The 24297-nt window shown below is 47.6% G+C and overlaps 1 protein-coding gene across 1 annotated transcript in view; it reads left to right on the plus strand.

Annotated features, from left to right (window-relative positions):
* CDAN1 (codanin 1) overlaps positions 1–24297 on the plus strand; it is a 104398-nt gene that overhangs the window by 12404 nt on the left and 67697 nt on the right. Inside the window, exons 2-8 of the mRNA XM_044271939.1 lie at positions 3856–4541; positions 7203–7412; positions 8119–8300; positions 8490–8603; positions 9137–9215; positions 12449–12569; positions 13679–13788. Of these exons, the coding sequence (XP_044127874.1) occupies positions 3856–4541; positions 7203–7412; positions 8119–8300; positions 8490–8603; positions 9137–9215; positions 12449–12569; positions 13679–13788 (1502 nt within the window). The remainder of the gene's footprint in view (positions 1–3855; positions 4542–7202; positions 7413–8118; positions 8301–8489; positions 8604–9136; positions 9216–12448; positions 12570–13678; positions 13789–24297) is intronic.

A 24297-nucleotide genomic window follows, 5' to 3' on the forward strand; every position in this document is an offset into this window, starting at 1 on the left:
CAGTCTTTATATGTTCAGTTATAGTAATTTTCACCAAGGGTGCCCAAACTTTTGCATGCTGCTGTATATAGTTCTCTATCATCCGCATAGAGACAGTATTGTAAACCATATCTACTGTTTTTTAATGATTTGGCTACTTGGTGATCTTGGTCACGCAGTATTGTGCCAAAGGATCGCAGTGTAGTGGTTCTTCCATAGAGATTAAGGGATCGCAGGGGGTATCGCTTGTTTGCTGTGACTGCAACCCCAGAAGCTCCAAAAAATTCAGCTTTTTTTTATTTATTCTGGGTTCATGTTTGTGGTACACGTACAATCCCATTCATTTCTGCGCTAGCACCACTACACTGTAATCCCACTGTGATTATTGGGGGAAGAGGAGAGGACCTACGACTGAACCCTGAGGCTCCCCAACAGCAAGGAGCAGAAGAGACACTGCAGAAATGACAATTGAAACACTTCTTTTTGGGTCAAGAAGAGAGATAGCAGAGATATAGATTAGGTGAGCATAGACCAAGAGCTCCAACCACAGTTCTGGGTCGAAGTTCACAAATTTACCTCCTAGCACTCCTTTGGATCCCACGTAGGCAATCTATATAGATAAAATGCAACACAATATACCCAAAAAGCACCTGAAATTATTACACATGGTTTCAGCCATTGCAAAAAATGCAATATTTCAATGCTGGAATCAACCTCTTCTCGCGTAATTTAGTCTTTTCTCTGAGAAGCTGTACTTCATTATGAAGATGGACTGAATAGAGGAGGCCCAGCATAAAGAAAGGAAGGTGAAGTCTTTTTTTCACTGTATGGAGTAAATACTTTTCCCGGCTTCCTCTAGAGACTTGCTCTAAACTGCACTCATGCTTTTCATTGACTACGTGGTAGCAGATTCGTCTATTGAGTAGTGATTCCCCAATTTCTGTCTAACTTCTCACTTCAAAAATCTGAAATTTCTGTATTTTTCTTCTTCCATCGGCCACAAGAGGGACAGCGAGAGCTGCATGCACAGAGGAGTCCGGTGACCGGGGTAGTGAAAGGGTTTCCACCATGTGCTCAGGGGAAGCTCCTGGAGATCCATTATCCATCATCTGCATGTGTATAACAGATCTTCTGGGATTGACAGGACTCTGTATTTCATACTGTAAAGCCTCATTCACACGTCTGTGTCCGTGCTCAAATTTGTGAAAATATATGGTCAGTGATGCCTCCGTGAAGATGCCCGTGAAGGAGCTGTGTTTGGTCCGTGTGTCTGTTTTTTGCTCTCCGTGTGTCATCAAGATTTCACAAAGACTGCAGCTGAAAAAATAATTTTCAAAGCATCTCTTCCTAATAATCCGTGAAGCACAGATGGTATCCGTGTTGCATCCATGGTTTTCATTGACCCATAGGCTATAATGGGCGTAATGGATAGATAGAGCATGCTTCCGTGCTAAAAACACGGACTCGCTGACAGTGGCGAAACACGGATGTGTGAATACATACATTAAAATGAATGGGTATGTCTGCTGTCCGTGGAGCACACGTACAGTGCACGTATATGAAACACTGACCTGTGAATGAGGCTTAATACCGGGTTTTATAAGCCTTTTTTTTTGCTAGGTTTTATTGATTCATTCCTTGGGTGCAGTGACATTTTTCTTAATGAATTTAGAAATGTCCATTAATACTGCGCCTGATACTGATCACATGCCATGATACCACACACTTCTGGCTATTGCTTATGTCAGGGATGCTCAACCTCCGGCCCTCCAGCTGTTGTAAAAACTACAACTCCCACCTTGCCCTGCTGTAGGCCAATAGCTGTAGGATGTCCGGGAATGCTGGGAATTGGAGTTTTGCAACAGCTGGAGGGCCGCAGGTTGAGCATGCCTGGCTTATGTTATTGTATTTTGAAAATGTTAATAACAAAACAAATTTTAAAAAAAAGCAGTGCATCTGTGGCTACGATCAATCCTATTAAACCAGGCATATTCCCTGATGGAGTTGATCATGGTGGCTAAAATTAGCCCTTTTTCTGCAATTGGTGTTAGATGCAGAGAAATTACAGAGAAACACTGAGAGGCTGGCCTAGCTCCTTGGAGCACTGCTTCACCTCTGCTGCTTCCTGCTGCCACTCCCCCTCTCGGTGAGATTTCTCAGGGCCAGGCATTATTACCGCTTGGATGTCTAGCCCTGTAACCCCCTCTCAAGTGCCGGAGGCAGTACCATGTGCAGTGAAGATCTGAGAACGGGGATGACTGCTTTGAGATCTCCTTTGCACAGGATTTTAGTGCTAGTCATCGGAGAAGTGAGGATGCCTGGTGCTGTCATTTTCACTGGGAGGGGGTGGCAGAGCAAAAGGGCTTATTTTAGTTACCATGATCAACCCTACCAGTATGTCTGGTTTAATAGGGTTGATCATAGTGACAGATTCTCTTTTAAAGGGGAGGAAAAGATGGAAGAAAGAAAAAGGTGATATCAGAATATTTTTTTTTTTAAATAAAATATATTTTTTTCCTTATGATGGAGGATGCAGTGTTTATACTTATTGTATTACTACTACTGGTGTCCGTGAGGACAAATTTTAACACTGCTTATTCCTACACCTTTATAACATTAAAACTTAACTTTTTTTTTTTTTTACTATTAGTAGTCAGACTGACTACTAATAGTAAAATTAAAATAAAAGTTAAGTTTAAATGTTATAAAGGTGTAGGAATAAGCAGTGTAAGGCTCCATTCACACGTCCGCAATGTGTTTTGCGGATACACGGAGCCACGGATCCGCAAAACACGGAAAGCGGCAATGTGCGTTCCGCATTTTGCGGACCGCACATTGCCGGCACTAATAGAATATGCCTGTTCTTGTCCGCAATTGCGGACAAGAATAGGACATGTTCTATTTTTTTGCGGAAACGGAAGCACGGATGCGGAAGTGCGGATCCGCAAATGTGGATGCGGACAGCACATTCCGGCCCCATTGAAAATGAATGGGTCTGCACCCGTTCCGCAAAATTGCGGATCCATTTTGCGGACGTGTGAATGGACCCTTAACATTAGTCCTCACGGACATATTTTATTTAGGTGACTGTTTACAGCCAGGGAGAGAGGCTGGACAAGGTGTGAGGGAATATGGTCTCTAGTGTAGGTAGTAGGGAGAGTATCCCCAAGACGTCTTCTATTATTGGGTCATATGAAGACAACGGAGGAGTAAGGCCCCCTGCACACGATCAGGATTGCGTGCGGATTTTCCGCGCGGAAAATCCGCACCGTAGGTCATGTACATTGTATTCTATGAGAATTTGAAATTCTCAATGCACACGATGCGGATATTAAAATCCGTGCGGATTTTAAAATCCACGACGTCAATTTTTTTTTTTTCCTGACCGGATTTTTTAAATTCACTTAGTGAAATCCGCATGCGGAAAATCCCCACCAAATCCGCATGCAAATCCGCCCCAATTAATGCGGATTGACCGCACGGATTTGCCTGTGAACACCTGCGGATTTCAGTGCGGATTCTCCGCACATAAATCCTGAACGTGTGCATGTAGCCTAACAGGTCTCGCAATCCTAATGAGCTGGTTTAGTCTGCAGTGCCTTACAGCAGGCATTATGTGGCAATGATGGGGACACGCTTGACACTGGCACATAATGCTGCTAGAAGTGTCCACTTGGTGGCTGCCTCTCTCCTGGCTTGCTATGACTGATCCTCTTCCTATACAGAGGGAGAGATCTGTTTATCATAATGATCAGGACTTGCACATCCTAAAAAATTTTGTCGAGGCTGATGGGTTGCTTTATCCTATTGCTGTAAATATCTCTGTTAGTTTTCAGTTGTCAGTGTATAGCTGCTAATGTAATTACTTGTTAATAGGAAAGCCGTGTTGATCCCACTCTTGCCTCACTTTACCTGCTTCGAAAAGACTTTGTCCCCTTTTTGCTCAATTATCTGCGCGAACAGACCAGTCAGATCCTGAGTAATGGTCCGTCTACCCCTGCAAAAACTCCAACTTCCAAGACTAGTGCAAAAGCTGTTAATGTTAGCAGCCAAAGACCCATCCCAGAAAGAAGAGCCAACAACTCAGCCGGACATCGTGGAAGTCGAATTCAGCTTTTTGCACAAACCCCCAATAGTTCATGTGCTTCAGATACTTTTTTGTCCCCAAACTCTGTATCAAGTGACTCCCCTTTTATGACTAGGTCAAACATGAGTAGAATATCTTTTCAGACTAGTCCAAATTCAAGTTGCAGCCCTACCCAACACCACAGTGAAAAGCGATCAGCACAGAAAGCTAATTTTGGAAACTTTTTGGTGCTGACTCCAGAAGGACACACAAGTAGAAGAGGCAAAAGGAAGAACAATACATCCAATCGTCATGCTTCCAAAGACCTAGGCCGGCTCTCCTTGGAAGATGAGGCGCAAATGGAGAACAGTATGTGGAGTATGCAGAGGAGAAAGCAAGGGTGTGCTAATACAAGCACCTCACCTGATAGTGCCCAGCTAAACCTCACCAATTTGGAAGAATTTCCTCCCATGGGAGCTTCCTGCGAGTCTGCAAGGTAAGAAAATTAGAATATTGCTCATGTTATGGAAGGTAAACCCCTGGGTCCCTCTCTACCGACCTGTCACTCAATTCATGTTTATTGTGCTAGTTTTTGTTTTATGTATGTAAACCATTTTTATATGCACAGCGCCCTGGAAAAAATGCTACTCTAAAGGGGTTGTCTAAGATTTTGATATTAATCAACATCTGATTGGTAGGAGTCTGACTTCTGGCATGCCGAAAATCAGCTGTTAGAAGAGGCCGGTGAGTGCTGTGACCTCCTCACAGCTTAGGGTGCATTCACATCACTGTTTAGCTTTTCCGTGATCCGTCAGGAGAAGTATAATTTCACACTAGTGTTATTCTTTTCCGCCATTGAGTTCCGTCCTAGGGGCTCAATACCGGAAAAGAACTGATCAGTTTTATCCCCATGCATTCTGAATGGAGAGAAATCTGTTTAGGATGCACAAGGATGTCTTCAGTTCAGTCTTTTTGACTTTTCAGGACGGAGATAATACCGCAGCATGCTGCGGTCTTATCTCCGTTCAAAATTCCGGAGCACTTGCCGGAATGCCTTTTTTACCATTTGACATGCATTAATGCCGATTGTCTCGGCAAAACGGACCCGTCATTGCGGTCTGTGCATGCTCAGGCCGCAAAAAATTGTGAAGAATAAATGCTGGATCCGTTTTTCCAGATGACACCGGAGAGACAGATCCGGAATTTCAATGTATTTGTCACATGGATCAGCAACTGCCTGCCGGAATCCTCTGCCGCAAGTGTGAAAGTACCCAAAGATAGAGAAAAAAACGGATCCTGTAAAAAAAAAAAAAACGGATCCTGTTGTATCAGTTGTCATCAGTTTGAGCCGTTTCCGTCTGAGATCCGTTTTTTAGCTGGGGTTGAAAAAAGTCCTGCATGCAGTCCTATCTATAACTGATGCAACACGATCAGTTTTTTATTTTTTTTATACAGGATCCTGTTTTTCGTATTCTCTCTGAAGAACGGAAAGCTAAACGGTGATGTGAATGCACCCTTACAAAGCACAGTGCCGTCTATTGTATAGCAGCCATGCTTGATATTGCAGCTCGGGCACATTTACTTGAATGGGGCTGAGCTGCGCCTAGGCCACGTGACCGATGGATGTGATGTAACCAACCCAGGAAAAGGCTGCAGCACCCACCGTAGCACCACATGCTTTTTTTTTTTTTAACTTCTAATGTTTATTGTATATTTTCTTTACATCATACAAAAGCATTATAACAACTTTAGATTACAAAACCATGACCCCCACCAATTTAGTTATTGATGGCCTATCCCGGACAACCCCTTTAAAATAAGTCATCACAGGCGACATGTATATCAATAATTAATGTTGCACGTGCAGTTGTAATTAATGCTTGTGACATGTATGAAAATGCTGAAGGGACCTATACATGGTTGGTGCTACTTTCGGATTTTGTACAAGTCTTCATTCGATTTAGACTCCCCACCCTCTATATGTTGGAGGGAAATACAACCGACTTTGTTTAATTTTTCCTGCCTCCTAGGACTCTCCGTACACACCATAATGCAGGCCAGAGCAGGAGACATATACCTTAGTGCTAAGGAATCATATACCATCCAGCAAGCTTTGAGAAATGCTTTTATCTCATCTCCCAGGATGGAATTGAATCCCATTCTTGGCTTTAAAGGGGTTGTACAGCCATTAATACTGATGACTTAGCCTCTGGATAGGTCATCAATATCTGATCGGCAGGGGTCCGACACCTGGTACCCCTGCTCATCAGCTATTTGTCAAGGAGGTGGCCGTGTGCATGAGCCCCTATGCAGATTGTATGGCAGAAATGTTATATTCTGGGAGTTAGAGGTAGAAGTTTTTTTGCAAATGAAATTACATTGTGATATAACAACTTTGCATTTGCATAATATTACATGCAGTTTTCATATAACCCTATAGGGAAAATTTCCTTCCTGCAATTATCATTAGATTGTATATTAGCCCTCATTTAATCCCATAGGAATACATTTACATGCAGTTTTGCACAGCAATAGGAAGAGTAAGGGTATGTCCACAACAGACTTTGAGTGTGTCAAAATCTGCTGTGTATCCATCAGCAGAAACGGTTGTGGTTTCTGCCTTTTGTTCTTCCATTTTGAATGCTGTTTTCCCGCTCCCGTAGCTGCTTTCCAACATGTCCATTCTCGGGGCGGTTACCACACGGACATGTACATCCTTGGTGCGGTCTGGAAGACTAAATGTGAAAAATCCTCAGCCATATGACGTGCTGCATCTTCCTTTTTGTGGCATTTTTAATGGCAATTATTTTAGGCATTTATGGCCACACAGTACTCTTTGGTGTGTTTGTATACGATACTGTCTCTGTGCATCGTAGAGTTGATATTAATATGTGGGCACATTACTAAACTATTTGTCCCCCATGTAATTTCTATTATCTTTACCTATTATTTTAAAGCCTTTCTGCTCACGTCATCTACTGTTCCCCATGTAGATGTGTAATATACAGAGAAAGTAACTATGGGGAACAAGGTGGTTATTGTTACCATGTTTCCTCTGAATGCTTGATGAAACTTTCACATTGACCCCCATTTATGGGACTTATTTGAGTTTTAGTTTGAGTTCTCAATTAACATTGAAACTTTCTGCTTTGCTCAGCAAATCAAAACCATCACGAAGGATCAATCCTACTCCGATCAACGATGCACATTCCAAGTCCAGGCTGTGTTTTACCTCCACTCCAATGGGTCCCTCCAGTATGAGGCACAGTCAAACAGGAATGGGTGTGTTTACCAGTGTACAAGAAGGTGCCTGCACCCCTTCCATGGGAAGTTTACACGAGGAGAGGGAGATACTGCGCAAAGAAAGGTATTGTCATTTTAACATAAAGCATAAAAGATTTGCTTGAACTAAGAAACTATTCGAGTTGGTAAAATACTCTTTAACTTGATGTTTTTGTTTTTTTCTTAAAGTAATTGGCCAGTTTCAGGTTACTTTATGTAAGAGGAATATATGGCATTTTTTTAATGTAACCTTTATTGATATTCTGCGCCATTTTCTGTATTTCATGAGGTATGCCACTTGTTGGCCAAGTCTTTTGTGCGGTCCACATGGAGGTTATGCTGCTGATGGAGGGTCATGTGACCAGGCAAATCACTTAGCCTTAACTGCCTGTGTGCCCCCCACATCACTGCGAGGACCCATTGACTTCCGTGTGTTTCCGAGTCCTTGCGGCTACACCTCAGAATATGCAACATGTGCTATCTTTGGCAGGAACATGCAATACAGGGTGCACACGAAAGGTCCGCAAAAGAGACGTCGTTGTGTGAATGCAACCTTAGAATGGAGGAGGCTGAGTTATGTGTCTGGTCACATGACCCTCCATCAGCGGCCATCTTATGGACTGGACCTCAGAAAATGTGCCAAACAGAGATATGGTTTCTGAATTTTAGCATATGGTGCAGAAGATCGGCAAAAGTTATATTAGTAAGTGCCATATAGTCATTTTACATACATGTTGGCCAACAGTAGCCAGAAATTTGCCAACCAATTCACTTTACATACAATTTTATAGGTCCAAACTGCTGCAGCAAACTTCGTCCCCAGTTGTGCTAGATCCTGTCACTCCTACCAAACAGAGTTACAGCAGAAACGCCAGTGTTTCAGTAGATATCGTGTCGTATACTGACCCTGACAAAGTGTCTTGTAAAAGATATCTGAAGGTCCTGGCTGAGCTTTATTCCTCTTGCATTGCAGGTACTCTTTTTGAATATTTTAACATCTGTATTCCTATCCTATTTCTGTAGTTTAACCCTTTCCCAACTGCCCAATGTAAATTTATGCGGGCGGTAATAAAAAAATGGCGCCAACTGGCATATAGTATTAATCATAACCCAGATTCTTTCTTTTATATATAGCCTTTTTTTTTTTTTTTTTTTTCTTCAGAAAATTTAGTGCCAAATATATTTCTGGAGTTCTTTTTTGTTCTGCAACTGCTAACATCCAGAGGACCATCTGGTACAGATGACTGCGAGCTGGAGATCACGCGATGTATCAAAGGTAAATTACTATGTACTGAATGACCACAGCAGAGTAGACACCTGATCCTGTATTTGTTACTACATACATAAATGATACCTTAGTTCTGATATAGTAAGTTTTGTGCATTGTCAGTGAGTCAGTAATATGTCTGATTCAATCCTTCATAATAGAAGTCGATTACGTTATACACCATTACACGCAAGTTAGATTATTATATATTTATTTTGTTTGTTTCGGACACCTACATTTATTTTTACTAAGTACTGGGAAAAGTACTGCCGAGCTGCATTTTTTTTTTTTTTTTGGTCAGACCGCACCATTTCACCTTTGTCTTGTGAGAGCTTTTTAACTCAAGACTGAAACGGCACTGACTTTTTGGTTTGGAAGGACTGACACCATACCTGATCAGATATTTGTAAAAATAAGTTTGGATGTTAATTCTCTTTATAGCGCTCTCATATCCTATATATTTCAGTGTCTGGTTACGTCATTCCTTCCTCATCTTTCTATGTGTGCTTAACTTAAAAATATGTTCTCCCCTTTTATTCCAGATGCTGTGGAACAGAAACTCTTTCAGAGTGTGCACAATTGTGTCTGGTTTGCAGTTCTGGTCCTCGATTTTCAGTTTACGTAAGTGATATATGTTAGTAACTAAATACCTTCTTAGGGGTACTTATTTCATTGGTCTACAGTTTTTAGAAAGCTCTTTTCACACTTTTACACAGTTTTTTTTTTTTGCCACTATGAAGGGATTTCTGTTGTTTTGATGGCAAGGCCTTGACATGGGAGACTTGAACCCTGGCAAAGACCTTGTGAGACCCATGATAAGATGATGGGCTTGTCAGGGTTTGGCTGTATGTCTTTAAAATGGGATTTGGCATATCCATTATTCCTACATTATTGCCTTACACAGGCAATGTTTATGTAGAAAAATACCATTGAGGAAACCAACCATTCCAGTGTATGTTGTGCTTTATACCATGGAGTAGTTATCAGCTTACTGCTGCTTGTAATTTGCAGATTTTGTACTTTAATAAAAAATTATAGTTGAAGAGAAGCTCTTGCTCTAGAGAATTATTAAATTTGATCTTGTACATTTAGTGACAAAAAAAAGAACACCAAGAAGAAGTTGTTGGATATATGGAAGTGATTACAATATTAGAGCAAAAAGATAAGTTTATTGGGAAAAACTGTACAATAGAAAGGAGTCTCTAATACCCTGTTAGGCCAGCTCTAGCCTGGATACAAGATGAGATATGGTGGGGCATAGAGGCATACAGGTACAGGTATCCTGCGACACATTTACCTACAGATGCTACAGCTGGTCCTGTAGATCCTGCACACTTGTAGGTTATTGAAACTGGAGTCCCAGCTGGTCCCATAAATGCTTGATTGGTGATTAAATCTGCAGACCGGGCAGCCAAGGAAGTGTTGTTATCTTGCAGAGACATTCCTGAAACACTTTTGCTGTGTGTGGGTGAGCATTATCCTCCTGAAAAATGCCAGTTGGAGGTCCTGTCATGAGGGGCAACACGTGGTGGCAGGATGTCCCTCGTATCACTACCAGGGGTGACCGACTGTTGTATGTGATCACACCAGCGGCAGTTTGTCTCTCTCCACAGCAGAGACAGGTTTAAAGCACCTGCCATGAGACCTACTCCATACTCCAACCCAACTGTCGTCTGATTCCAAATAGAACCTGGATTGGTCGCTATATCAGGCATGCTCAACCTGGGGCCCTCCAGCTGTTGTAAAACGACAACTCCCACAATGCCCTGCTGATAGCTGTAGGCTGTTCGGGCATGCTGGCAGTTGTAGTTTTGCTACAGCTGGAGGACCACAGGTTGAGCATGCCTGCTATAGACGATACAGTAGTAGTCCATGTTTTTCATTCACGTCACTGCTGTAAACAAAGGTGTCGGTCGCTGGCTGTCAATGGCAGGACAACACCAAAGCACCTGGAAACAGTCCGGGCAGACACAGGGATGTGTACAGCTGTGTCTGCATGGTGGACAACTAAATTGTGGGAACTGTTTGTGCTTGTTGGCAGATCAGTTGATCCTCTCTACTGGGGGTCTGTTTGGGCCGATCAGAGCCTGTTTGCAATGTGTGTGCGTGCCTTCATGTAGCTACTGCTCCTAACAGCTCTGAATGGCCTAGATGGTGGGCAGTTTATGAAAACGCCAATCCTGCTTCTCTCACTCCAATGATGTGCCCCCTCTCAAGGTCTGTCAACTGTGCAAAATGTCTTTGAATGCGTCATAGGGGAATGGCTAGCAGTTGTCAATCTCATCAGGAAGTGCACTACCCAAAAGTAGCCTTTGAGAGCCTTTTTATAGGGCACTTTTATGCTCTCTCAGACCACACCAGTAATCATTTACATACCTGCCTGAGACATAACTGCTTGACACGTTTGCAGCTATCTGACATTTCTATCTGGGTATGTTTGGGGGTCATTTATCCAACTGGTGTAAAGTAGAACTTGCTTAGTTGGCATATCAACCTATCAGATTCCACCTTTCATTTTGGACAGTTCCTTTGGGAAGTGAAAGGTGGAATCTGATTGGTTGCCATGAGTAACTAAGTCAGTTCTACTCCCATAGTTTTTGTTAGTTTTTTGTCAGCGAGTGAATTACATGTACTCCCTTTGGGTACCATGTAAAATGCAGCCTTTACTGATTACATTTGATCACTGAGGGTTATCCTGATCAGTTCTGTGGGTAATTACATGATCCCTGCAGCTTTGTTCTAAGAAGGGGTTGTGTCAAAAGTCACAATACTCTCAACACCTTTTCTTTTGTTCCTGCTTGTAAGTAATTTTGGAATTGCTGTAAATTAAAGAGGTTTTCTAGTTTGATATAAATGACCTTTTCTCAAGATAGGTCATTAATATCAGATCAGTGGGATCTGACTCCCGGTACACTTATTGATCAGCTGTTTGAAGGAGCCATGGCGCTCATGTAGCACTGTGTCCTCTTCATTGTTTACCTGCTTGCCGTCTACAGTTTAGTGGCATATTACAGGGTAAAAACAGCTTCCTTTCCTTTTCAGATAAATGGAAGAGTAAATTATAATTACCCTTCACCTCTGCTACAAGTGACACGGCGTGCAAGTAAACATTGAAATGGATGCAGTGCTTTTACGAGTGCCTTAGACCCGTCAAACAATTTATCAGTGGAGTTGCCCAGTGCGGGACCCCCAGATGAAACGATAACCCCTTTAAATTTCTGTAATATCTAATATTTTTTTTTATATGTATCTAGTACGTATATATATTGGAAACTGGGACACACCTCATCCTAAGGGCTCATTCACACACGTGTTTGATCAGTGATTTCCATCAGTGATTTTTGAGCCAAAGCCAGCGGTGGAGGTTACACTGATATATGGAATAAGGGAAAGGTTTGCTCCTGTTCTGTGTTTCTGACCTACATCTGGTTTTGGCTCCCAATCACTGATCGAACACTGACTGTGTGAATAAGGCCTAAGGCTACATGCAGACGATCGTGGTTTGGTTCCGCATCCTAGCCGCTTTTTTTGCGGCTCGGGTGCGGACCCATTCATTTCAATAGGGCCTCAAAAGATGCTGACAGCACTCCGTGTGCTGTCCGTATCCGTTGCTCTGTTCCGTAGCCACGCAAAAAAAATTAACATGTCCTATTCATGTCTGTTTTGCAGACAAGAATAGGCATTGTTACAATGGATCCGCAAAAAAAAAAATAAAGGATGCTATACGGACGTCATCTGTTTTTTTTTTTTTTTTTTTGCGGACTACAAAATACATACTGTCGTGTGCATCCAGCCCTAGACTGTAGAATGTGAAAGTGTAAAAACGTGATTGTAAATGTTGTGTGCATCTGCAGTGTGATTTCACTCTTGGATAAAAGCACCTTGAAGCTTCTCGCAGAGAATGAACGTATTGGTGCATTTTCTCCTACCTTGCAAGAGAGACTTTTGGAAGCCTACAGGACCAGTACAGGGAAGGTAAATATGTTTTTCACATTTTCAGCAATGTCCATATTCTAATGTGGCTTTTACATAGGATTTGTCCATTAAGGTGGCTAGTGATTTCCGCTGTGTCTCCTATGATAATGTCAACCTACAGATCTGAGTTCAAGAAGTGTTTTCATCAGGGCTGTAGGAAATCTCTGTAAGGTTTATAGATCCTTTCTGTAATGCACTTACTAGCTGTCCAGAAGTATGGGCCACAAAATGAGCATTTTTCACCTCGCCAGACCCCTGAAAGTGTTTGTCCTGGTCCCAACTCGACACCCAGGAAAAGAAAGTGTCCACTTAGCCAATCAGTGGCTACAGCAGACACCCACCTCAGCGGGTATTGGCTCAGTGTGCAATTCTAGCCATGTTTTGTGTTCTGAGCCAGGACCTGGGTGGTAGAGTGCAGTAAAAGACAGGTGAGTGTCCATTTAAGGCTACTTTCACACTAGCGTTCGTCGGTCCGCTCGTGAGCTCCGTTTGAAGGGGCTCACGAGCGGACCCGAACGCTTCCGTCCAGCCCTGATGCAGTCTGAATGGATGCGGATCCGCTCAGACTGCATCAGTCTGGCGGCGTTCAGCCTCCGCTCCGCTCGCCTCCGCACGGACAGGCGGACAGCTGAACGCTGCTTGCAGCGTTCGGGTGTCCGCCTGGCCGTGCGGAGGCGTGCGGATCCGTCCAGACTTACAATGTAAGTCAATGGGGACGGATCCGCTTGAAGATGCCACAATATGGCTCAATCTTCAAGCGGATCCGTCCCCCATTGACTTTACATTGAAAGTCTGGACGGATCCGTCCGAGGCTATTTTCACCCTTAGCTTTTATATGCCAATATAATGCAGACGGATCCGTTCTGAACGGAGCCTCCGTCTGCATTATTATGATCGGATCCGTTCAGAACGGATCCGATCGAACGGTAGTGTGAAAGTAGCCTAAGAACCCCCTCTAATATGCTGCTTTCTGTAAATATTGTTTGACTCATAGTTGCTTGGAGGTCTGACATAAAATGGTGCCTAGTGCCTGCAAACTGATTCCTCTTCCCCCCCCCCCAAAAAAAATCTCATGATGCTGATGATGTCGTTGTTGTAATTTTTTTTAGGTATCCCTTCTGCTTCCATCAACTTTGCATTCAGTGTCTTTCCAGCCAGAGACTGATAACCGTTCCAATTTTCCAAGTGATAGATCATTCCATATCTTTAAAAAGCAGAGGTAATTTGGTTTTGCACGCACTGTAGCCACTGTGCCTAGTTTGCACTTATTGATCTTGTTTTTTGATCCTCATATCCTGAAAGCCATGACTTTTTTTCCCCCCTTCAGTGTAGTTGTATGTATGGATTTTTTTATTTTTTGCAGGAAGAATTGTATTTTATTAATTAAAACCATTTTGTTGTACATATAAGGGTACTTTCACACTTGCGGCAGAGAATTCCGGTAGGCAGTTCCGTTTCCTGCAGGATCCTGATCAGTCAGAAAAATGCCTGATCAGTCAGAAAAATGCATTGCAATACCAGATCAGTTTTTCCGGTGTCATCAGGCAAAACGGATCCGGTATTTATTTTTCACGTTTTTAAAGGTCTGCGCATTCAGGCAAGTCTTCCGTTTTTTTCGCCGGAGATAAAACTGTAGCATGCTACGGTTTTCTCTTTTGACTGATCAGTCAAAATGACTGAACTGAAGACATCTTGATGCATCCTGAACGGATTACTCTCCATTCAGAATGCATGGGGATATACCTGATCAGTTCTTTTCCGGTATAGAGCCCCTGTGATGGAACTCTATGCTGGAAAAGAAAAACGCTAGTCTGAAAGTACCCTAATGCATTTAACTTTTTATTTTTGGGGCAGTCATTTCCATTCTTATATTTTTAGAATGTATTTTTTCAATGTTCACTGCGGTATAAATTACTTTGGGGTTTTTACCCCAGTTTTTGTTGTAAAAATGTTGCATAAGCCTCTTTTTGAACGCCTATGTGACAATATTTTGTTGTGCAGGCATTTTTAGACCACATTTGACACATAGGAGTCTCAAGGGTGTGGTGGGGGCCAGGCCAGTGCCTGGACTTCAGCCCTGACAAAATTACCAACATTTATGTAAATGTTTGCACAAAACTACTCCAGGCAGGAGCTGGTCTAGTTTTTCAGCCAGACGCTTGGACTGGTGAAGGTGCACCTAATTTATGATGCTTCATACCTCATCATGAATTAGGCACATCTTCAGCCAGGAAAGATTTTCTGCCCCGTTACTTCTATTTCTCACCCATATTCATTGGGGGGGGGGGGACAGGAACCGTGGGTATAGCTATGTCCTCTAGGAGGCGTTGACACTAGATAAAGCTGTTAGCTCCTCCCATCTCCAGCCTGGAGAGAGAGCTTCCGTTTTTTCTAGTGTCAATATGAGGCAAGAGCGCCTGAAGATTTTTTTATTTGTTTTTATTTGTCACCCATCCAAGTCCCTCTTCCAGCGTCCTGCCACTACAGTGCCAGTAGCTGAAGGGGTGACCCTGCTGGAGAAGAGGAAGGGTGAAAAGGGTGAAGATGGCGGCAAGACAGATAAGTGATGCTTGCTCCCAGATCCTGGTCTTCGACCCCCCCGACCCTCCTCCTCCCTCCTCCCTCCTCCCTCCTCCCTCTCCCTATGTGACTTGACTAGCGGGGGGTTAATTCGATAGACATTGCCGCTGCAGTAAATGGTAGCAGCAGAGATTCAGGCTGGGAGGGGGCGGGGCTATCGGGTGCTCGTTCCGGGCATGACTTAACGAGAAAGCGGCACAAGCTCCTGCTTACAAGACGGGCGGCGCTCCACAGGGCAGCCTGCGGGCGGAGCGCCGTCACACATCGATGCAGCCAGATGAGCGCGCTGTGGGAGTTACAGTTCGCCGCGCGTGCGCACGCATCGGCGAGGCGGAGCAGGAGATCGCAGGGCCTTCTCTTCCCGCCACAGCGTTCGGGAAACTCCTTCTGGGACTGCAGACTTCGCTCCTGGCTGTGGTAGGAACTGTTGTCTCTTCTCCTCAGGTCCCTGTACCCTCTCCAGCCTTAGGTGTCCTTTCCTGGATTTCCATCATGTCTGACCCCACGGGCACTCATCCTAAGCTGCCAATAGCTGTCCATTATGCCTGCTCCATATGTCAGGCAAAATTCCCTTGTGGGCAACCGGATTCTGTCTGCACTGCTTGTCAGGCGCTTAGGCAGGGGGCCCCCCTTCAGCCCATACTGCTGCCTCCCCCCTTGACATCGGAGCTGCCGGATTGGGCCAGAATCCTCTCTCAGGTGGTGGAAAACCTTGCTACAATCTCCCAATCCACCCTCTCTATAGTGGGTTGCGCTGCACCTGTCTCGGATGCACCCTCCAGGGTTTCTTGTTCGGGTGCCCCCCCGGTCACTTCCCTCTAGTGGATCCGTCAGCGCACGGCAATCACAAAAGCGTCCCAGAGTAGACCACGTTTCTTCCTCTGACGCATCTCCCTCTCCACCCCGTGTATGATCTCACTCAGGTTTTTCTTTTCCTGGGGACGTGCCATCTGAAGGAGAGGTATAGAATTCTGATTTGGACATGGAGCAGCCTTCCAAGTTGGCCTCCACTGTAGATAGCCTCATTGCTGCCATCTGTGACGCCTTCCATGATTCCCCCCCCCCCCCCCCCCCCTCACTAACCAGCAGGGGGTATCTTTTTTCCATCCAAAACAGGCCTCAAAGGTGTTTCCTCGCCATAAGGATTTTTCTGCGGTGGTTTCTAAGGCTTGGGATCATCCAGACATGCGTTTTTCCACCCAAAAAAAAGCTGGATGTTCTAATATCCATTCCCAGCGGATTGTGTGTCCACGTGGGCATCCCCTCCTAAGGTCGACCCACCAATGGCACGTCTTGCCAAAAGTATGACTATTCCTGTGGCTGATGGATCTTCCCTTCAGACCTCTGAAGACTGTTGGATGGAATCCTTGACGAAGTCCCTCTTTGCTGCTTCAGGCTCAGCCCTTAAGCCCGTGTTCGCCTCTGTGTGGGTGGCAAAGGCACTTTCTTAATGTGGGGCAGCCAGCTGGACCAGGACTTGGTATCGGAGATCCCTGCTCAGGATCTTCGATCCTTGGCACAGCTGATCGCCCAGGCAGGAAAGTTCCCCTGTGAAGCATCCTTGGACGCAGGCGCCCTCATTGCGCGCTCTTCAGCGTTTGCATTAACTTTACGCCACGAGCTCTGGCTGAAGGTGTGGGCTGCGGACACAAATTCAAAGTGTTCTCTAACCAGGCTTCCCTTCACCGGTGCCCGTCTCTTTGGTACCCGGCTGGACGAAATTCTTTCCGAGGCCACCGGAGGCAAGAGCACCCATCTCCCACAACCTAGAGCGAAGCAAGATCCCAGGATCGACGCAAAAAGCTGTCCTTTCGGGCACAGCCATCCTGGCGTCCCAGGCCTTAGGCTGCTCGACCATCTGCGGTTAAGCAATCCTCAGCCTGAAGGGGCGCCCCCACCCAACAGGGTGGGGGGCCGCCTCCTCCTCTTCCAGGACGTCCGGCAGGCCCGCGTCTCTGACGCTTGGGCACTCGAGATTGTATCCTCAGGATCGAGTTTTCGTCCCTCCCCCAGACAGGTTCTTTCAATCCTGTCCTCCACAGGCCCCCGAGCGGGCGGCCGCCTTCTCCCAGGCCATTCAGTCCCTCCTGGACCGAGGAGTAATCTCTCTTGTTCCCCCGGCAGAGAGTTCTACTCAAACCTTTTTGTGGTCCCCAAATAGGAGGGCTTTGTGTGCCCAATCCTGGACCTCAAACTGCTGAACAGGTTCCTCCGTCTCCAGCGATTTCGGATGGAGTCCTTTCGTTACGTAATTGCTTCTCTGAAATGGGGGGAATTCCTTTCGGCTGTTGATATCCAGGATGCATACCTCCACGTCCCCATCGCGTGGCGTCATCAGCGCTTCCTAAGGTTTGCAAATGGAGACGATCATTACCAGTTTGTCGCCCTCCCGTTCATAAAAATTCTGGCCCCTCTTCTCGCCCTGCTCCGTTCCAGAGGCATCTTCCTTATGCCTTATCTGGATGACATCCTCATCAATGCTCCCTCCTTCGCTCAGGCATCGAGCAGCTTACAGTTCACCCTGGAAGCCCTTGCACGTTTCGGGTCAATCTGCAGAAGTCATCCCTGACTCCCTCCAGACAACTGGTCTTTCTGGGTATGCTTCTGGACACGAAAGCAGCACAAGTACGCCTTCCTCCGGACAAGCGGCTGGCCTTACACCGCTCGGTGAGGGTGCTTCTCGACTGCAGCCTTCCGTCCATTCGCCTCTGCATGAGGACGTTAGGGAAGATGGTTGCCTGTTTCGAGGCGATTCCCTTTGCCCAGTTCCACTCTCGCACGTTCCAGAGAGCGATTCTGTCCTCCTGGGACAAATCATCAGAGTCTGGACTATCCCATCCGCCTCTCTCCTCAAGTGAGCTCGTCTCTTTGTTGGTGGCTGTCGGTTCCAGTTCTAGGAAGGTCCTTCCTTCCAATATCCTGGATGGTTGTTACCACCGACGCCAGTCTGCAAGGTTGGGCAGGGGTGTTCCCTCCCAGGACAGTCCAAGGCACATGGTCTCGGTCGGAGTCCAAGCTTCCGATCAATGTCCTGGAACTCAGGGAGATTCTTTAACACTGGATCCACCTCCTGAAGATTCGTCCAGTCGGACAACGCCACAGCGGTGGCGTACATCAACCACCAGGGGGGAACACGCAGTTTCAACGTGATGCAGGAATCTGCCAAGATCTTACGGTGGGCGGAGGCCCACGTACCGGCAATTTCAGCAATCTACATCCCGGGTGTGGAGAACGGAACTGCGGACTTCCTCAGCAGGACGACAATAGATCTGGGCGAGTGGTCCCTCCACCCGGAGGTATTCGAGGCGATCGGTCTGCGTTTGGGTCGCCCCGACGTGGACTTGATGGCCTCAATACTCAATCGGAAGCTTCCCACCATACTCTCCTAAGCAAGAGATCCGGAAGCTTACGGCGTGGACGCCCTGATCTCCACTTGGCAGGGGTTCTCCCTCCTTTACATGTACCCCCTCCCTTCCCCCTCCTACCCAGGGTTCTACGGAAAATCAGGATGTAGGGCATTCAGACTATCCTCGTCGCCCCGGATTGGCCCCGTCGCGTGTGATACGCCAACCTCGTTCTCCTTCTAGGAGATGTCCATTGGTCATTGCCACTCAGACGTCCTTCTTTCGCAGGGACCGGTTTTCCATCAGCATTTAAGGTCTCCTTGTTTGACGGCGTGGCCATTGAAACCGCGAAGAGGTTTAGCTGCCAGGGGAGGAGCTAACGGCTTTATCTAGTGTCAATGCCTCCTAGAGGACATAGCTATACCCACGGTTCCTGTGTCCCCCAATGAAGAGCGAGAAAGAGAGATTTTACTGGTAAGTTTTACAAAAATCTCATTTTATCGCCCAATTCCTTGGGGGACACAGGAACCTTGGGTATAGCTCATCTCCATAGGAGGCGTGACACTAAGTAAAAGACTGTTAAGCCCCTCCTCCAGCAGCTATACCCTCAGCCTGGAGAGAGAGACTTCCAGTTTTTTGCTTAGTGTCAAGGAGGCAAGACACTCTCTGCACTGCAGAGCTGTCTTTGAAAAGATTTTTATTTTTTATTTTATTTTTTTTCAATTGTTTTTTTCCACAGGGACAACAGAGTCGCAGTAGACCTCTCTGTTTTCCCGGGGTTGAGCTGCGCCAGGGCCGGTTTTCCGCCCTGCTGCCTCCCCCACAGAAGAAAAGGAGGACCAGGGCAGCCCATGCTCCCCTGCATCCCGCCAGCACAGGGTCGCCCACCTGCAAGTCCCTCTCCAGCTGCTGCCACTTCTGTGTCAGTGGCTGAAGGGGCGTCCCAGCTGGATGGACAAGAGGGTGAAGTCACCGCATGGTGAGGTGGCTGTACAGCCGTTCCGCTCCCCCCCTGCCTCCCCTCCCCTCCTTTTCTCCTTCCTCGCTCCCTCCTCTCCCCTCCGCTGTCCCCGTTAGCTGGCTCCTACCGGCTGCTGGCCTCCGTTGCTCCGATTCAGGGGCGGGCCTATCGACCTGTCGGCGCTCTCTGGTGCAGGCTGAGCGGCGTCTATGGGGGAGGGTTACTACAGGGGCGGCGGCGCGGGTCCTCTCCTTCGGCTCCTGTCTTCAGACGGAGGGCTATAACATCGGGGTTCGGCGGCAGGCGACATTTTTGTTCGCGCGCGAACAGTATCGGCGGGGGGGCGGAGTTTTCATACCGCTTACCATGTGCTTCTGGGATTCAGTTAAGGGGCGGACGTCCCTTCTCCCGCTCCTCACTAGCCCCGCCTCTTCTCGTGCCGGCTTGCTGCTGTGTGCAGGACGGATCTTGCTTCAGGCTGCCGCTGCTGTTCGTCTGCTGTGCCGCGGTCGTCTGCTCCCACTGTGACCTGGTAGGACTGTTGCCCTCTCTAACACTGCAGCCCTCTGGCCTGGACATATTGCTTCCAACCAACATGTCTGACCCCTTAGTGCCTGTGGGACCTTGGTATCATACCTGCACCGCGTGTAAGGCGCCCCTTCCTCATGGGCAGTCTGACCCGCATTGCTCGGCTTGCAAAGACCCATTGCAGGGTCCGCCATCTGTTGTCACCCCCTGGCCTCTTGGATCCCCCTGACTGGGCTAGATCCCTGTCCCAGGCTGTGGTTAGTCTCACTAGCGTTGTGGGCCGACTTGCAGAGGCGTTGCCATTACCGCAGCTGGATGATTCCCCTGCTGGGCCCTCCGGGTCCGCTGTTTTAGCCGACCCGTCTGAGTCTCTCTCTGCAGGCGACTCATCCAGAGCCCGTCAACCCCAGAAGCGGCCGAGGGTGGATCACCGGTCATCCTCAGATGCTTCGGTATCCCCCCCAAGGGTGCGTTCTCAGTCGGGTCCTTCCTCTTTACAGGATTTGCCCTCTGAAGGGGAGCTAGTCGATTCCGATTGGGATATGGACTCTGCATTGCCTTCAAAACTGGCCTCTGCCGTGGGCCATCTTATTAGCAATATCCGTGATACTTTTAAGATTCACGATGATCCCCCTGATCCGGAAAAGACCAGTGTTTCCTTTTTTCGCCAAAAACAGGCGTCTGCAGTTTTTCCCCTCCATGCTCACTTTTCGTCAGTGGTTTCTAAGGCCTGGGCCCGTCCTGATGCACGGTTTACCCCGCCAAAAAAGTTGGATGTCTGTTATCCGTTCCCGGCGGATTGCATTTCTAACTGGGCATCACCTCCTAAGGTCGACCCCCCTGTGGCCCGTCTGTCCAAGAGCACGGCTATTCCCGTTGCGGATGGTTCTTCCTTACAATCTACTGAGGATCGCCGTATAGAGGCCCTTACAAAGGGTATCTTTGCGGCCTCCGGTTCCGCTCTTAGGCCAATCTTTGCCTCCGCTTGGGCTGGAAAAGCGGTTTCAGAGTGGGCGTCTCAGCTGGATCTGGAGCTTGAATCCGACGTCCCTATTCAAGACCTCCGTGCTCTGGCTCAACTTATCGTTCAGGCTGGTAAATTTGTCTGTGAAGCGTCCCTGGATGCGGGGGCTCTCATTGCCCGTTCATCTGCCCTGGCCGTTTCGGCTAGAAGGGAGCTTTGGTTAAAGGTTTGGTCGGCGGACGCAGCGTCAAAGCGGTCTCTTACTAGCCTTCCCTTCACTGGTTCTCGTTTGTTCGGGACCCGCTTGGATGAAATCATCTCTGAAGCCACGGGGGGGAAGAGTACTCATCTTCCCCAATCTAAGGCTAGAAGCGCCACTCGTGGTCGTCCCACCTTCTCCCGCTTCAGGTCTTCTCGTAGAGCTTCCGCTCCTCGCACCGCTTCGGGTCCATCCGCTAACCCTGTCCAGGACAGGCGTAAAAAACCCTTTTTTCGGACCCAGCCCTCCTGGCGCAAGTCACAACCTGCTCCCGCGACCAAGCAGGCCCCCGCCTGAAGGTGCGCCCCCACCCACCCGGGTGGGGGGATGTCTCCTCCTGTTCAGGGACTTCTGGCAGGCGCACGTCTCCGACGCCTGGGCCCTCGAGGTTGTGTCTTCCGGGTACAAACTCGAGTTTGCGTCCCTTCCCCCAGTTCGGTTCTTTCGTTCCCGGGTTCCCCAGGATCCCCGAGGGGCGGCCGATTTCTTTGCTGCCGTTCACACCCTTCTGGACAAAGGAGTCATCGCCCCGGTTCCTATGGGAGACAGGTTCAAGGGGTTCTATTCGAACCTTTTTGTGGTCCCCAAGAAGGAAGGTTCGGTGCGTCCCATTCTGGATCTAAAACGGCTGAACCGCTTCCTTCGTCTTCAGCGATTCCGGATGGAGTCTCTCAGGTCGGTGGTGGCCTCTCTGGAACAGGGGGAGTTCCTGGCCTCCATCGACATCCAGGACGCCTACCTTCATATTCCAATCGCGCAGTGTCATCAGTGCTTTCGGTTCGGTGCGGGAGTGGTACTGTGCGTAAGGAATCGCTTCGAAGCAGGACACCATCTGTCCCAGGACCCGCATGCTGAACCGGAAGGAAGGACGGCGGTGGGACAGAAGACTCCGAACCGAAAGCATCCGGACGTGGATCTCATGGCCTCCAGATTCAACCACAAGCTTCCCACCTACGTGGCCAGGGCCAAGGATCCGGACGCTTACGGCGCGGACGCTCTCGTCCTCCCCTGGACGGAGTTTTCGCTCCTCTACGTGTTTCCGCCCCTGCCTCTTCTTCCACGGGTCCTTCGGAAGATCGCGGCGGAGGGCACGCCAGCAATCCTGATAGCCCCGGACTGGCCGCGTCGTCCTTGGTACGCCGACCTTATGTTGCTTCTGGCAGACGCTCCCTGGCCTCTGCCTCTCAGAGACGACCTCCTCTCTCAGGGGCCGATCTTCCACCAGCATTTAGGGTCGCTACGTTTAGCGGCGTGGCTATTGAAACCGCGGTCCTGACGCGGCGGGGGTTTTCTGCTGACGTGGTCCGTACCATGATTCGTGCGCGTAAACCGTCATCGTCCAGGATTTATTACCGTACCTGGCGGGCCTATTTAACCTTCTGCGAGACCTTGGGGATTCCTCCTCTGCGTTTTTCCCTTCCCACGGTTTTATCCTTTTTGCAGTCTGGTCTGGATCTGGGCTTGGGTCTCAGTACCCTGAAGGGTCAGATTTCGGCTCTTTCGGTCCTTTTTCAGCGCCCTCTGGCTCCGCTCGGTCCAGTTAAGACCTTTCTTCAGGGGGTTGCTCACTGTGCTCCCCCGTATCGCCCTTCCGTTCCTGCTTGGGATCTTAACGTTGTACTGATGGCTCTCCAATCTTCCCCTTTCGAGCCTCTGCGCAAGGTTTCCCCTCGCTTGTTGTCTTGCAAAGTTTTCTTTCTCGTCGCCATCGCGTCTCTTCGGCGTGTGTCTGAGTTGGCGGCTCTTTCTTGCGTGGAGCCCTTCTTGGTTTTTCACCAGGACAAAGTGGTTCTCCGCCCAGTTCCGGATTTTCTTCCAAAGGTGGTGTCCACCTTTCACCTGAATGAAGATATTGTCCTTCCTTCTCTGTGTCCGTCCCCGTCGCATCCTCGGGAACGGGATCTTCACCGTCTGGATGTTGTTCGGGCTCTCAGGATCTACCTGGATGTGACCAGACCCTTTCGACGCTCGGATTCTCTGTTTGTGGTTCCGGAGGGTCCGCGCAGGGGGCTGGCGGCGTCTAAGGTGGTTGTTGCCCGCTTCCTCAAGATGGCTATCATTGAGGCTTACCGTGCTAGGGGCAGGGAACCGCCCTTTGGTGTTACCGCTCATTCTACCAGAGCGGTCGGGGCTTCCTGGGCTCAGCGTAATCGTGCCTCGGCTGAACAGCTGTGCAAGGCGGCCACCTGGTCTTCTTTGCACACGTTCACCAAGTTTTACAGGGTGAACACTTATGCCTCGGCGGATGCTGCTTTGGGCCGCCTGGTCTTGCAGGCGGCGGTGCCTTAATGTCTAGGGTGCTTTGTTCGCCTTGGATTGTGGTCCCTCCCTATTTGTGGACTGCTTTTGAACGTCCCAAGGTCCCCCAAGGAATTGGGCGAGAAAACGAGATTTTTGTATAACTTACCAGTAAAATCTCTTTCTCGCTCTTCCTTGGGGGACACAGCGCCCACCCATTGTTTTTGCTTGCCCTACGGGTGTTTTTTTGACTTGTTGGTGTTGGTTTGGTTACTCCTTGCCTTTTGTCTTTCACTACTTGGGCACATAACTGGAAGTCTCTCTCTCCAGGCTGAGGGTATAGCTGCTGGAGGAGGGGCTTAACAGTCTTTTACTTAGTGTCACGCCTCCTAGGGAGATGAGCTATACCCAAGGTTCCTGTGTCCCCCAAGGAAGAGCGAGAAAGAGATTTTACTGGTAAGTTATACAAAAATCTCGTTTTTGTGGACCATAATGATTACTTTGATACTAAATTTTTAATGTTTTTCTATTATGTACATGGTTCGTTTTAGTTTCTGTGATGCCAAATGTGTGTCCATTGAAAAGAAAAGCTGTGTTGCTCACCAATAAAACATAATTCTTTATTGCTCTAGTCCATAAAATGAAGGTCGGGTAACAGCCGATTTAGGGTCCTGCATTCATATTTTGACCTAAGAATTGTGTAAATTAAATCTGTGTATTTTTTTTGTTTGATATTTTATTTGGATACTTTTTTGAACTTCTCTGATCTCTCTACATTGCAAAGCATTGCAATACTCCTTAGGCAGAGCCTTAGGGCTGTTTCACATGAGTGGATGCCGTGCGTGACATCCGCT

This window comes from Bufo gargarizans, chromosome 11, assembly GCF_014858855.1.
Source record: "Bufo gargarizans isolate SCDJY-AF-19 chromosome 11, ASM1485885v1, whole genome shotgun sequence".
NCBI lineage: Eukaryota > Metazoa > Chordata > Amphibia > Anura > Bufonidae > Bufo > Bufo gargarizans.